General features: G+C 42.3%; 1 protein-coding gene and 1 long non-coding RNA gene across 2 annotated transcripts in view; both read left to right on the forward strand.

Annotated features, from left to right (window-relative positions):
* Positions 1-4,667: 4,667 nt before the first annotated feature.
* LOC108784046 lies at positions 4,668-10,167 on the forward strand. Its single transcript, XR_001941049.1, has 2 exons — positions 4,668-4,752; positions 10,135-10,167. It is a non-coding gene; the product is annotated as an uncharacterized LOC108784046 (long non-coding RNA).
* A 1,029-nt stretch (positions 10,168-11,196) lies between these two features.
* IREB2 (iron responsive element binding protein 2) overlaps positions 11,197-13,983 on the forward strand; it is a 27,331-nt gene continuing 24,544 nt past the window's right edge. The window contains exons 1-4 of the mRNA XM_018552764.1: positions 11,197-11,215; positions 11,483-11,572; positions 11,706-11,871; positions 13,429-13,566. Coding sequence (XP_018408266.1) covers positions 11,197-11,215; positions 11,483-11,572; positions 11,706-11,871; positions 13,429-13,566 — 413 coding nt within the window. The remainder of the gene's footprint in view (positions 11,216-11,482; positions 11,573-11,705; positions 11,872-13,428; positions 13,567-13,983) is intronic.

Genomic DNA, 13,983 nt, shown 5'->3' on the forward strand with positions numbered 1-13,983 from the left:
TGGTTTGTTTTTGTAGAATATTAACACAATATATTATTATTATTATTATTACTATTATGAGTATTGTTACCGAACAGTTTAATTTTTCTAACATTTTTACTCATCTTTTCAACAAATATCTTTGAATAATATTCAAGCAGTGCCACCTTGTGGTAACTTTATGAAACTATAGGCTCCACTCATATATGGACTGTCTCCAAGGGATCATTTGTTTTATAACTAATTCTACTTTCAGCCTGATTTACTGTATGTGCTTTTGTTGTTACCGGTATAAGATATATCATGCTGCACTTCTTAATGGTTCAAAGTAAGCCTGTATTCCAGGCGGGTGCTCGTAATGACCATGGATGGCACAGAGAAGTACATCAAAATTCAGGAACGTCACCAGCACGCCAATATAATGTGAAACTAGTCCATTTAATGACTCAAAATTGTCATACAAAGCCTTTGTATGACAATTTTGAGTCATTAAATGGACTAATTTCACATTATATTGGTGTGCTGCTGACGTTCCTGAATTTTGTTGTTACTGGAGCCCTGAAAGTAAGGCTCTGTTTGGGTTAACATGCTGGATTTCACACCACAATGACTTTTCAAAGCTGCGCAAATGTATCTTTTAAAAAGAACAAATTATACAGATTTGACTGCTGTCAGCAACAAAAATATTAAGTGTACTAGCTATTTTAGGCTCATCTCAGTCTAGCTTCAAAATAAGAATGAAACATAGTCACTGATGACGATGCCAGGGATACTTATCTGAACAGCTAACGGTTTATCTGCAAAAAGACAGATAATAACATGATCATACATACGGAAGGGTATGTTATATACCAGTGGATGTTTTCACCAATGACAAGACACCAAGAACAAAACAACAAATGGATTGTTGCATTCACTGAACAGATAATAGGACCTTTGCAGCAAGACTGTCTGGCAGTTTTAACTTTACCATGTGATGAAGAGAATGCTTTTACATAATTCATTTTCTTCGTAGGAGTCAGTGATATGATTGTTTTGTCCCTCCTTAAGCAACAAATAATTTTGTATTCATTAGCAATTGGGCTGCTTCAGGAGTTGCTTCAAAATAAAGGTTAGTATTATATTGATGTGTCCTCATTCCTTTACTGTATATTTATTTATTTATTTATTATAGGTATTTATATAGCGCCGACAATTTACGCAGCACTTTACATACTGCACATTCACATCAGTCCCTACCCTCCAGGAGCTTACAATCTAAGGTCCCTATCTCACATGCATACATAGAGGGCCAACTTAGAGAGGAGCCAATTATCCTACCAGCATGTCTTTGGATAGTCAGAAACAAAGATCATGCCAGCAACAGATCTAAAACATATTTTGGGGAAAATCTATTTCTAAACACATGAATAAGGACAAGTGTTGTGGCCCCCTTTCAATCATCGTTAGCATTTAGAAAACATACCGATCCACACAGAGACTTTCTAACATGCTAGTGTAAAGGTGCCCATACACTGCTCGATTCTTGTACGAGAATCGCGGGAAATCCCATGATCGTACGAGAATCAAGCAGTGTGAACAAAGACGTGCGACTGTTTCTACTGTACGGTCGCACGTCTTTTGTCTAAGGAGCACGCTAGAAAACCAGCCGAAAATCGTACTCGGGTGCTCGGGAGACAAATGCCGAAAGGGCCGGTGTGCGCACGCGCACACTGCCCATTCAGCATTGCGGTCATCGGAAACCCGCCCCTCAGGGGGGCGGGCTTGCGATGATCGAGAGTACGATCTGCCTGTCCAAGATAGGCAGATCGTACATTTTTTTAAGGTCTTGCGATGGTTGTAAAGTGTATGGCCACCTTTAACCACTGCCCTTTTAATCACTGCAAAACCCTGTCCTAACTTGATTACAGGCATTCCTGTTATTTATTCTAAAACTGTTCATTCAGTGTCAGGGGTACAGTGCCTCTGCATTCAGTGCAGGACTTTGAGGATTGAGCAATGATACTTTCAGTGTCAATAAAGTAGGACATGCAGTTAATGGGATAGAGCAGTCATAAAACCACTTTAAAGAGGGACCTTGCCCACCAAATGAATGCCTCCAGTTACTTTCAAGGCATGCAATTGGCATGCAACACCATACTTCCAGCTGACACTAAATTGTGGGAGAGAGACTTGCCCCAAGGTATGCTGAGAGGAGACTAAAGATGCCCATACCCTGTGCGAATTTCATCCGGCTTTTGAGGAACCAGCCGAAATTCACACAGTGGGTGACGCTGTCAGTACCTCTCGGCCGGCATCCCTCGATCAGCTGGCCAGAAAAGTTTTGTACAATAGGAGCCAGCAGCCAATGAGCTGCCCGCTCTTGTAGTTTATTTTCACTGCGGCCGGCGGCACCTGTCAAAATACAATGCAAACAGCTGGATTTCTCGATCAACACACTCCTGTTGATGGAAAAATCTGCTCTATTTTTCTTGTTCAGCCTATAGGTTGAAGAAGAAAAATAGACCAGAGCATGGCAACCTTTACAGAAAAACATTTGTCTTGACTTTTTAGAACCTACCTATATATATGGTGGGAATGATCCCTTGTACGCACATTTTGGTCCAGCATATTTAAAATATACAAGCACTAAAAGAGTCACCATCCAAACTTTATCCAACCTTTAAACTTTTATTATTGCATGCCAGATAAATAGGACATCAACACTAACTAGAGTGGTAATAAAAGCTTAAAGATCAGGGAGCTGTTTTTTTGGGGACTTTTAGTACTTGCACATGGAGAGAAGTTGCTGCCTTGTACCACCTGCTGCAGTTCAGTTCTGCCATTGTACTCGCGTGGTGAGCTGATTGCTTCCTTCCTACATTCAAAATATACAACCAATGGAATCATGTCAGTGGGGAGTCAGAAGCATCCGACACACCTAAAAGTGTGTTTGAAATTAATATCAGAAAGTCCATGGTCCCATCGCACTCCTGAACGCAAGATCCCTATGAAGTGGATGCTGCAGTAGTCAGCGGGTGGCAACCGTCATAACTATAAGTAAAGGCAGAGACACCGGCACTCCAGAGTGTAAAGCAAACCGTCTATTTATTGACGTGCAGCATAACAGGTATTGAAACACAGGCCAGCAGATTCCTATTGACTTTAAAGGAGTAGTGTAGATGACAGTTCAGAGGCTGCGTTTGACTGGCATTTCATTGTGTTTCTTCAGATGCAGCATGTCCTATTGAGGTGTGTTTTAACTGCAGGTATATAGGTCTCTGTTGTGGTTTTGAAAGAAATGCCTTCAAGCCCAAGGCTGCTTTGACAAGAATGCCCACCTACATGAGCCATTACCATTATAATGCTGTTCCCACTGCCACCCCCTCCCATTCCCAAAGGTACAGGAACACTTTAAAACTGAACTCCAGTCAGCTGATAATAATCCTCTGTTGGCAGCCCCCCCTCTCATAGTAAATCTAAGGGAATATATGAGAGGAGTACTTAACTTATTAATCACTCCCGTCAGCCAGCACTCTTTTTTGCTCCCACTCCAGCCCCTTAACGTGGCCATACCCTTGACATCCCCACATAGGAGAAATCCTACATTGTACATGAAGAGGTCAGCAAGAAGGGAGTCCACACAACCAGCACAGGGGAGCATCTTTGTGGGACCAGTCTTCAGACAGGTGGAAATAATGTGGAAGAATGGAATGAGGTATGTAATATTGTATATTATATGCCCATAGATTGATTTAAATGGAGGTTGGGGGAGAGAGCTACCAAATGTTTTATGGTGGCACACCACAATGCACAGTAAAGCATGACCATGTGTTGTGGTGTGCTGAATTAAAAAAAATAGTGCAGGTCCAATTTTTGTAGTGCTTTGACAGCTGGTTCATTTAAATGGCTGCCTTAATACAAGTGTTAACAGATCACACTAAAGCCTACAAGTGTGAATATAGCCTTACAGGTATAGTCCATCTTTTACAGAAATGTAATGGATGTACCCACATTAAAGCAGTAGAAAACTTGCCTTAATCTGCAAGTTTGCACAGCACATCAAAGCACATTTGCCTTACAAGTGTCCCTTCTCCAGCACTGGGGGAGAGAGGAAGACTTTTTTTTTTTTGGCAAAGGAGACTTTGCATATCTCTACGGCCAAAAATCCCTACCTCCTAGCAATTTTTTTATTTTACTGACTTTACTTCCACTTTAATAAAAGAAAACATTTGCATTCATTAACTGTCTGCATCGAAGCCTGGAGAGAATTGCACACATGTTGTTTGCACAAGTTCCTGCAGACTCTACCTCCAGCCTGCACTCAGGGAGTTCTTGTGGTGTGGTGGTGAACACCAGCCATAACTTGTATTTTGTTTTGTGTGTGGATGTTTATATATTTTTATGTCATTTCCTATTGTGTCACCTATAAATAAATTATGTCAGGTTTTGTTCTCCAGTCGGTAACCCTGAGTAAGTAAGCTATAGGAGAATAGACACAGCCGGCAAAAACTACCGGACAGTGTTCATTATATAAAGGAGGAAGTGTTCTGCTCGGCTCTGGACGATCCTGACTCTACTAGCAGATAAAACCCTGTGTTTACATATGGCTGTCCGGTTTTTTAAAAATAAAGTTTTATTGATGAAAACGGAAAAAGCTGTATGTCTCATTTTACATAAAGTTTTTCAGGAAAAAAAGGTTGACGTCATCGCACTGCTGGCTCCGGCGGAGTCAAGATGGCGGCCGCTGTGTCGGAGGGCGATAAGAGACCCGGGATATTATCGCCCAGTTCGGTAAGTGGTGTCTCCAGGATTGGGCATGTAGCTTCGTCTAGGCTGGGTTTACAATTCCCTAGCCTCCAGATAGTATTAATTGATCGTTTTACATACGAAGGGCCGCTCAGACAGTGACTGTGCCTCTTCCTACCTGTATTGAATTCCACTGGCTGCCTGTTTTTCTTCTTAGTTTTTAGCCTGTGTTTCACCCTTACATCCCCTTCGTGTGTTCTCAGTTCATTCTGAAGATACATGGTCAGGGGAATACACAATAAACAAGAGGCATCTCCTATGGGAAGACGTGTCTACCTGAGTGTTATATTGCTGTATTGCACAGTGTTTTCTAGATTGGCTTACAGGTAGCAGGTGGGAACATTGTAGCTTTGAAAATTGAATGATTTAGATAAATGGGAACCCTTAAAAAAAAAAAAATATTCCTAAAAAAAGAAACCGCTAACCATGGCTTGCTATCCATCATGCTGTACTGAATGGTGAATGTGACACAAATTGTGCTAGAAGTGGAAGGGGCTTAAAGGAGAACTATGGGGTTAGGGCTTTTTTCCCCCCTCTAGTTCTCCTAAGGGTAACGGGAGGACACACACTAGCGTCCTCCCGTCACCCAAAGCTCAGTATACACTGAGACGCCGCAACGGATCCCGACAATGCTGTCTGGATCCACCCAGCTGCGTGTTGTGACAGCTGGCTCTGCCTATCTAGAGGCAGAGCCAGCTGTACCCTCCCCCGTCCGTTCCGCAGTCAGTGCTGGAGGATGGGAGGAGGGAATCCAGTCCCTCCCCTGTCGCAGCTCTCTGCCGGCACAGGATCGAGAAGTGAACGAGCGCCGGTATGTGTTCGCTCACCTCCCGATCTACTGAGCCGACCTGTGACAGTTTCATTGTCGCAGGTCGGCTAGAACTATGAGGTGAGTGAAAATCACTCACCAATGTGTTTCAGCAGCTGGGTAGACAATGAATACTATCACCTTTACAGATAGTTGACTTATATAGGTCTATATAGCCAACAGTCTTCCAGCTAGCCCACTGTGTTATGGTAAGTTCTATGTATGCAGGTTGCTTAGTGCTGCCTCCTAGTTCTGGGTGAGAGTTGCCCAGTCCTAAGTAATTTTTTTTTGGCAAAAGACACATGCAAAGTCTCATTAGATAAGAATGCTCTATGTGCCTGATAATTTTATTTTTACATGTAAACTGCGCGGTACATGGCACGAATAGAGCCGGCTTGTGGGGATGATGTAACTCCTGTGCGCCTGTGAAAAAGTTACATTGTTAGAGGCCATTCAGTGGCTAAGGAGGAGCGCCATGGCAGTGGCTTCAGATATGCAGTGGCAACAGCAGCCTGGACTTGCTAGAAGAGAACACATTAGCAGTTCAGTGTGCCATGATGTGAATAGATGCTGTGCAGATTGTTCAAAGAGCTCACCCTCACCACTGGAGAATTTAGATCACCTTTGAATTAAATCTTTCCTAAGAAAAACCTGGAGCATGACTTTTTCCCAATATGCATAAATGTCAGTGACTTAATATGTATTGACTTTAGCATGAGGACCTGGCAACTAACATTTCAGAAGGTTGTTAGCTATGCCAGACCCTAAATTATCCCGTCACCCAAAGCTCAGTATACACTGAGACGCCGCAACGGATCCCGACAATGCTGTCTGGATCCACCCAGCTGCGTGTTGTGACAGCTGGCTCTGCCTATCTAGAGGCAGAGCCAGCTGTACCCTCCCCCGTCCGTTCCGCAGTCAGTGCTGGAGGATGGGAGGAGGGAATCCAGTCCCTCCCCTGTCGCAGCTCTCTGCCGGCACAGGATCGAGAAGTGAACGAGCGCCGGTATGTGTTCGCTCACCTCCCGATCTACTGAGCCGACCTGTGACAGTTTCATTGTCGCAGGTCGGCTAGAACTATGAGGTGAGTGAAAATCACTCACCAATGTGTTTCAGCAGCTGGGTAGACAATGAATACTATCACCTTTACAGATAGTTGACTTATATAGGTCTATATAGCCAACAGTCTTCCAGCTAGCCCACTGTGTTATGGTAAGTTCTATGTATGCAGGTTGCTTAGTGCTGCCTCCTAGTTCTGGGTGAGAGTTGCCCAGTCCTAAGTAATTTTTTTTTGGCAAAAGACACATGCAAAGTCTCATTAGATAAGAATGCTCTATGTGCCTGATAATTTTATTTTTACATGTAAACTGCGCGGTACATGGCACGAATAGAGCCGGCTTGTGGGGATGATGTAACTCCTGTGCGCCTGTGAAAAAGTTACATTGTTAGAGGCCATTCAGTGGCTAAGGAGGAGCGCCATGGCAGTGGCTTCAGATATGCAGTGGCAACAGCAGCCTGGACTTGCTAGAAGAGAACACATTAGCAGTTCAGTGTGCCATGATGTGAATAGATGCTGTGCAGATTGTTCAAAGAGCTCACCCTCACCACTGGAGAATTTAGATCACCTTTGAATTAAATCTTTCCTAAGAAAAACCTGGAGCATGACTTTTTCCCAATATGCATAAATGTCAGTGACTTAATATGTATTGACTTTAGCATGAGGACCTGGCAACTAACATTTCAGAAGGTTGTTAGCTATGCCAGACCCTAAATTTCTTTCATTAAAGTTATTTTAACCTTGTGCCACCTCCAATGGGCACAAATAAAAACTCCAGTGTGTTTTTTTAGTGCTACGTTTGTGTGGTAAAAAAAAATCAACATTTGTGCTGCTTGTCTTTTAAACATAATAGCGATTGGTTTTTTTTTTAAAGACGATATCACCCAGCCCCCCTACAATAGCAAAAAGACATGAAGCCGGGCTGCTTGGTTAGTGCCATGTTTGTGCCATATATCTCCTAGTTTTTGAGTTAACTATTTAAGGTTTAAATAGTTTTTGCGCCGCACTAAATAACGATAAACAAATCAATATACATGTATCTTATAAATATGTACAATATCATATAGAATGTGATCTTCACAAATAAAGTCCTGGTAAAACCACCACACTTTGTGCGTCCTTTAAAATTGCTTAAAGTCTTTGTGCAAAAAGTGACAAACGTTGCACCAGTACTGTGTAGAAATTCTTCAATCCCTCACTTCACCTGTGAATCTCCGACAAACAAGCTGGTCAACTTACTATTAGACATCTTTTCCAAAAGGTCTATGTGTCTTGTGATTTAATTCATAGCCACCTGTATATCCTTTAAAAGAAAGCGTTCATCCTCTTGTCCATAATGCTCATAGAAGAAAACAAACGGAAAACATAATGCATACCACTCCATAGATAGTTTGAAAGAATTTATTATAACTACTCGCATATTAAAGAAATGACCACCAGATGAATACTGGAGTAAAAGCCGCCTCACACTTCAAGGATAACTTGATCCACTAGCCCAGCTCGACTCCCAGCGTGAAATTAGCTCAGCTTGAAACAGTGACAGGTTGCCGCAATCTCAGCAGATTCTCCAGTGATCTTCTGATTTCTCTAAAGGTCCCCATACACCTGCCGATTTATCGTACGATAATCGCGGATGATACCGCGATCGTACGATAATCGACAGGTGTATGGAAGGCGTGCAACCTTTTTCTACTGTACGGTCGCACGTCTTTTGTCTTCCAAACATGCTTGAAAACCCACCGAGAATCGTACGATTTTCGTCAGGTTAGTGGCGTACTCGGGAGACAAATGCCGAACGGGCCGGTGTGCGCAAGCGCACACTGCCCGCTCAGCATTGGAATCATCGGAAGCCCTGTATGTGTATGCACAGCTCTTTCTAAGCAGTGATCCCAGAGTAGTCGGTTCTTATGACATGTCTGGTAAAAAGGTTGTCCCCAGGACAGGAGATGAGAAATTTCTCTAACAGCAGCACAAGCAGAAGTAAAAATGGTTACATCTGTACACACATTTAGAATATCTAGTGATTGTTGGCTCTTTATAAGGGAAGGTGGCTGGCGACCTTGATGAGTCACGTAAGTCGGATATCTCTGGTCAAAGTACTGTTTTGATATCTAGTCACCTGTAATGTTGATAAAACTGAGCTTGTCCAGTGCCCATGAAGAGTACTGAGCCATGGATTTTCTTTATTTACAAATTGGCATCATCTGGCCATTCCTACGGGAAGCTTTAAGTGTTTTGTACATTTGGTGTTTAGGGCTTGTTCACACAAGCCCCGTTGGGCAGCGTTGCTCAGTGAATAGACAAGGCAATTTGCCTTATGTCCGGTTAGGTCAGTTCACACTGATGGATTCGTGGTAAAAAAGTTGCGCGACCGTCGCGCTTTTCCGAAGGCTACTTGGCTGTATCCCAATGGAAACGCGCAACAAAATGGCCCAAAGTAGTACCTGGACCTTTTCAGGCGTGGGCCGTTTTGTAGCGTGTTAGGGACGTGCGGAAATACGCCAAGGTGGGAACGAGACCATTGAATACAATGGGATTTATATTTTTAAGCGTTTTGTAGAGCGTTCATCGAGCGTAGAACGTGCTACAAAACGTTCAGGTGTGAACGAGGGCTAAGGTGTGTTATAATGCATCTCATTGCGCTGCTGTGCATAGGGTTAAATGTGCTGTCAGGTTTACTTTACCATTAAGTAAAACAAACGCTTTGATGCACATACGCACAACACACACCATCAGTTATGTGCATGCTATAAAGTGACCGCTGGTATGAATGGGCCCTTAAAGGAGAACTATGAGGTGAGTGAAAATCGTTCACCCTCATAGTTCTAGCCGACGTGTGACAGTGAAACTGTCACACATCAGCTCAATAGGTCGGGAAGTGAGCGAACACATACCACCGCTCGCTCACTTCTCAATCATCTCCCTGCAGAGAGCCGTGACTGTCAGTCAGGCTCCCCGCAGGCATTCCCCCTCCCCCGCTCCGATCCTCCAGCGCCTCTTGATTGGCAGAGCCAGCTGTCACGCAGCTGGGTGGCTCTCGACAGTAATGTTGAGATCCGTCCCAGCTGTGGCGGTCTCAGTATACCGCGAGCTGTAGCTCACGGTATACTGAGCTTTGGGTCACGTGAGGACACTAGTTTATGTCCTCCTGTGACCCTTAAGAGAACTATGGTGGAAAAAACACTGACCCCATAGTTCTCTTAATCATGATGTGTTGACTATATGGGTGAATGTGTCAAAGCTTTCAGTGATTACCACATCATGAGCTCTTTGCCTATATTCCAAATAAGATGCTCTGTGGCTTGGTACTCCTGTTTCCAGATCTTTTAAGATTTAGTATATTAATTAGTTATAACTCAACAGACATAGGCATTATTCTTCAGGACTGAGAACCATAACACTGTTTTATAGTCTGTGTGTTCTTCATTCATGGAATGTTACATTTCAGGCTGATATCATAAATACTCAATTGTGAGCATTGTGTGTGTGTGTGTTTGTTTAGGTTGGTGGCAGGTCTGAACTGACAGATAAGAAGTCTGTAGATGTCTCACCCAACGTCATAGGTATGTAGTGCACTATTTTATTAAAAACATGATGCCATTTGTTGTATTTAAAGGGAATCTAACAGGTTAGAGAAATGGGAGCGGCCATACCTGATTTGATCCTCATCCTTTGTTTACTACATTTCTAATCTTTAACAAATAGGCAGTAATTTGTTGGGATTCCTGATAACACCTTTACTTGCTCCAGATCATAGATTCACAGAGGTCATTGACACAAGCAAGGATAAATATGACAGCCCCAGGTGTTTTGTTCAAGCAGTGTTCGCTCCCATATACTACTCTGACAGGTTTCTTTTAAAGTTTATCTACAGGCAAAACTTTTTGTTTCTCTTAGGTTTGGATAGAGTGGGAAAGGATTAGAACCCCTGTCATGTTTTGCTGCAGTCGCAGGCTATGATGGAGAGATTACTTAACTGCCTGTCTGGCGTAAAGGTTGCCCTAGGACAGTAAAGTAGGGGAAATCTCTAAGCCCCCATTCACACCTGAGTGACACAAAATAAGCGTATTTGTGTGCATTTTTTGCCATTTTACAACACAGACTTTGCAGCTGCTACGTTGGGAGATATCCAATGGAAAACAGTCCTTGATGTGACATTTCCTGTTCCTGGCAATTTTTTTTTTTTTTATTCTTTTTTGGGCTTCCCCCTTAAAATTCCTACCAGACCTGAAGGACTTGGTATGAATTTGAAAGGGTGGGTTCCCACACTTTCTGTATTCTCCTAACGACATGAATGCAGCACATGCTCACCTTTGCAATTTTTGGTGGAGCTGCTGAATCTACAAATGCATTGCTAAGCTGAAGTTCTCCTTCCCCCATTGTTTGTGGTGTGGGTGACGGGTCTAATTTAAACAGGTTTCCTCCCTCACAAGACCAATCAAAGTCTCGCTGTCTGTGGATAGAAAAGTGCTGTCGGGTTTTTTTTTAGCGTTTTGTTGTTAGAAAACACGCTACAAAACGCTTGGTGTGAATGAGGGCTTAAAGAACGACAGCCAGCAGTAACATGATCTCTTTTAGATTAAGTAAGAGAATGCTGGAACCTCTGTTAGCTTTTTATTGTCGGTTTGCGTGTTGCATATTTTCTCTCAATTTCCATCTAGTAAAATGTCCCAAGAACAGATAGTGAAGTGAAATTACTCTAACAGAGCCCTGGGTAGCAGTAAAAATCTGACAGGGGTTCTAACCTTTCCCCATTTTATCCAGAAGTACAACAAAAAAAATACATCTCGGTATAGATATACTTTAATTATGACAGGAGTTTTCACTGATTGTGGGTTATCCTTTCTTAGATAGTCCCTTCAAGTACTTGGTGGAATCTCTTGATTGCAGTCCTGACAAGACATTCTTCAATATATCTAAACTGAAGACATCTGATTATGGTGAGTTGGTTTCTAAAGTAACAAGGTTTTCTTGAATTTTTAAGGTAATTTTTCTCTTCACTATTTGAAAAGTATTTACAAATATTTTAAGGAAAAGAAAGTGAAATATTTGTTTATTATTCCCTTGCTGCAGACACTTTGCCATATTGTGTCCGTGTGGTGCTGGAAACTGTGGTGCGAAATTGTGATGGTGTCTTGGTAAAAGAAGAGGATGCCTTGAAAGTCTTGAAATGGAAGAGTAATTGTGAAAGTAGAGAGGTTCCCTTTCTTCCAGCTCGTGTAGTTTTGCAGGATTTCACGTAAGTTTGACCTTTTTCCAAAGATAACAATGAAGCAACATACTAAATCCAAACTATTTAAAGAATTCATGGGGACTTTTAAGGTGCCGAGTGATCATACAAACCAGTATGACAATAGTATTTATTAATACAGTTTCATAGCCTAATATAAACCACTTAAAAATGATGTACTCTTTTCTTTCTTTTAGTGATGTGCTCAGACCTCTTTCCCAGCCCATTACACTTATTATTTTCACAAAGTAACGCAGCTGCTTCATGACCTTTTAAATTCTAGAGGAAATTACCCCTATAGTATAACCATATTTGTTATTACTGCAACATTTCAAAGTAAAGAGCTAGTCTAGTTTTCTGATCTTTCAAAAGGAAAGTACTGTGGCACCCCCGTGCCCCTCAGTGTTGTTCTGCTGTAATCCACTGCTTTGCTGCCAATACTAAGTCTGGGGCCACCATCTATCCTATGTCATCGGGAGTTGGCTGTCTCTTCCTGGTTCTTGCCTCCGGGCCTTTTTGCTGGTGGGTGGCAGGTTTTCCCCCCTGCAGTGTTGTGTAGAAGCTAAAGAGACTCCAGGGGTAGTGTTTATACCAGTGACGTGCCTTCTGTGCAGGGTGAGGCATCCCCCAGCCCGCTAAAGCACTGCCACATCCCGCTGAAGCCCCGCCCCCAGCTCGGTAACCAATCTGTGTGTGGAGGTAACCAAGCTCACTTGCTCGTCACTGGTGAGGCATCGAGATCGATGTCCTTACTGGGTTTTTTTCTTTTCTATGATTGTACAGCTTGGACCAGTAGCGCTTTGCCATTGGTCCAAGCCATCCACAGAGCTCATGCCTCTAACAGAGTAGTGGCTGTGACAGCTCTTACCTCACCATGTTGGGTTACACAAGCAGAGGGGAAGCCCGCTGCTGTGTAACCTAACTACCTGTCAAAAGCCGATAATTAAAAGGGAGTGCGCCGTCCATGACAGGTTACACCGCGGGGAGGCTTTCCCTGCTGTGTAACCTGTAACAAGCCGATCTGAATGGAGAAAAAGCTGTCGGCTTCAGACAGATGCTGACAGCTTTTTCCTCCATAATACTAGGTGAGGCAGAGCCTCACCTGACCACACGTCCCTGGTTTATACCATTGTTGCTTTGACAAGAGGCAGGGAGTGGCTTGGACTATAAAAGAAAAAAAAAGTAATTCCAGAAAGTTTTTTTTTTTTTTTTTTTTTAGTGAAGGTCCTCTTTAATGCACAATTAGATCTTTTAGTTTAAATTGTCTAAATTCCAGGTGAATACTTGCACCACCTGTAAGCCCACCCCATGCAGACTCTTAAAGTTGCACTATAAGTTTTTACCAGTTTAAAAAAAATAGGCGTCATTACGTGTGTGTATGTATGTGTGTAGGTTAAACATTCATATTCCCAAACCTTTCCTATTCTGCAGCAGGCTCATATTTGCTAATACATGAAGTGATTCATAGGGTCTGTTTACAGTTTTTTTTTAATCTACATGCTAGTTATGTCATACATAGTTAGTCATTAATACCTCTTCTAAATGGTGTATTTTCTTTTGTTCTAGGGGTATTCCTGCTATGGTTGATTTTGCTGCCATGAGAGATGCTCTGGAAAAAGTGAATAGAAATCCTGCATTAGTCAATCCAGTCTGTGCCACAGACCTTATTGCAGATCATTCTTTACAGCTTGATTTTATTAAATGGTATTGCACGCTTCTTTGTGAATGAATGTGCTGTATATATGTCTATTACTATAGTAATTAGTATTATCTAATATATATTATTGATGTATTCAATATTTATTTGAAGTGCAGCACATTAATGTCATAATTAGCATTTTCTATTGTTCAAGATATTGAAACCATACGAGGGGCTTTTCTTGATTAGCCATTCATCATTAAAAGGGCTGTTGCTTGAGAACTCCTGACATTAAAGCTGGCCATACACATCGATTTTCTTTGCTGCCAAGAACCCTCTTTCGATTCTAGCGCAAATACCCCATCACGCATAGACCAATGTCGATTTTGTTAATCATTGGTTAGCAATACTAACTCACCAAATTTAGTCAAATCGACAGAATGGATTTTCGTTTGCGCATGTGCAGTGTTCTTGCTGCGATA

The sequence above is a fragment of the Nanorana parkeri genome, unplaced genomic scaffold, assembly GCF_000935625.1.
Source record: "Nanorana parkeri isolate BGI_ZX_2015 unplaced genomic scaffold, ASM93562v1 scaffold97, whole genome shotgun sequence".
In the NCBI taxonomy this organism is placed as follows: domain Eukaryota; kingdom Metazoa; phylum Chordata; class Amphibia; order Anura; family Dicroglossidae; genus Nanorana; species Nanorana parkeri.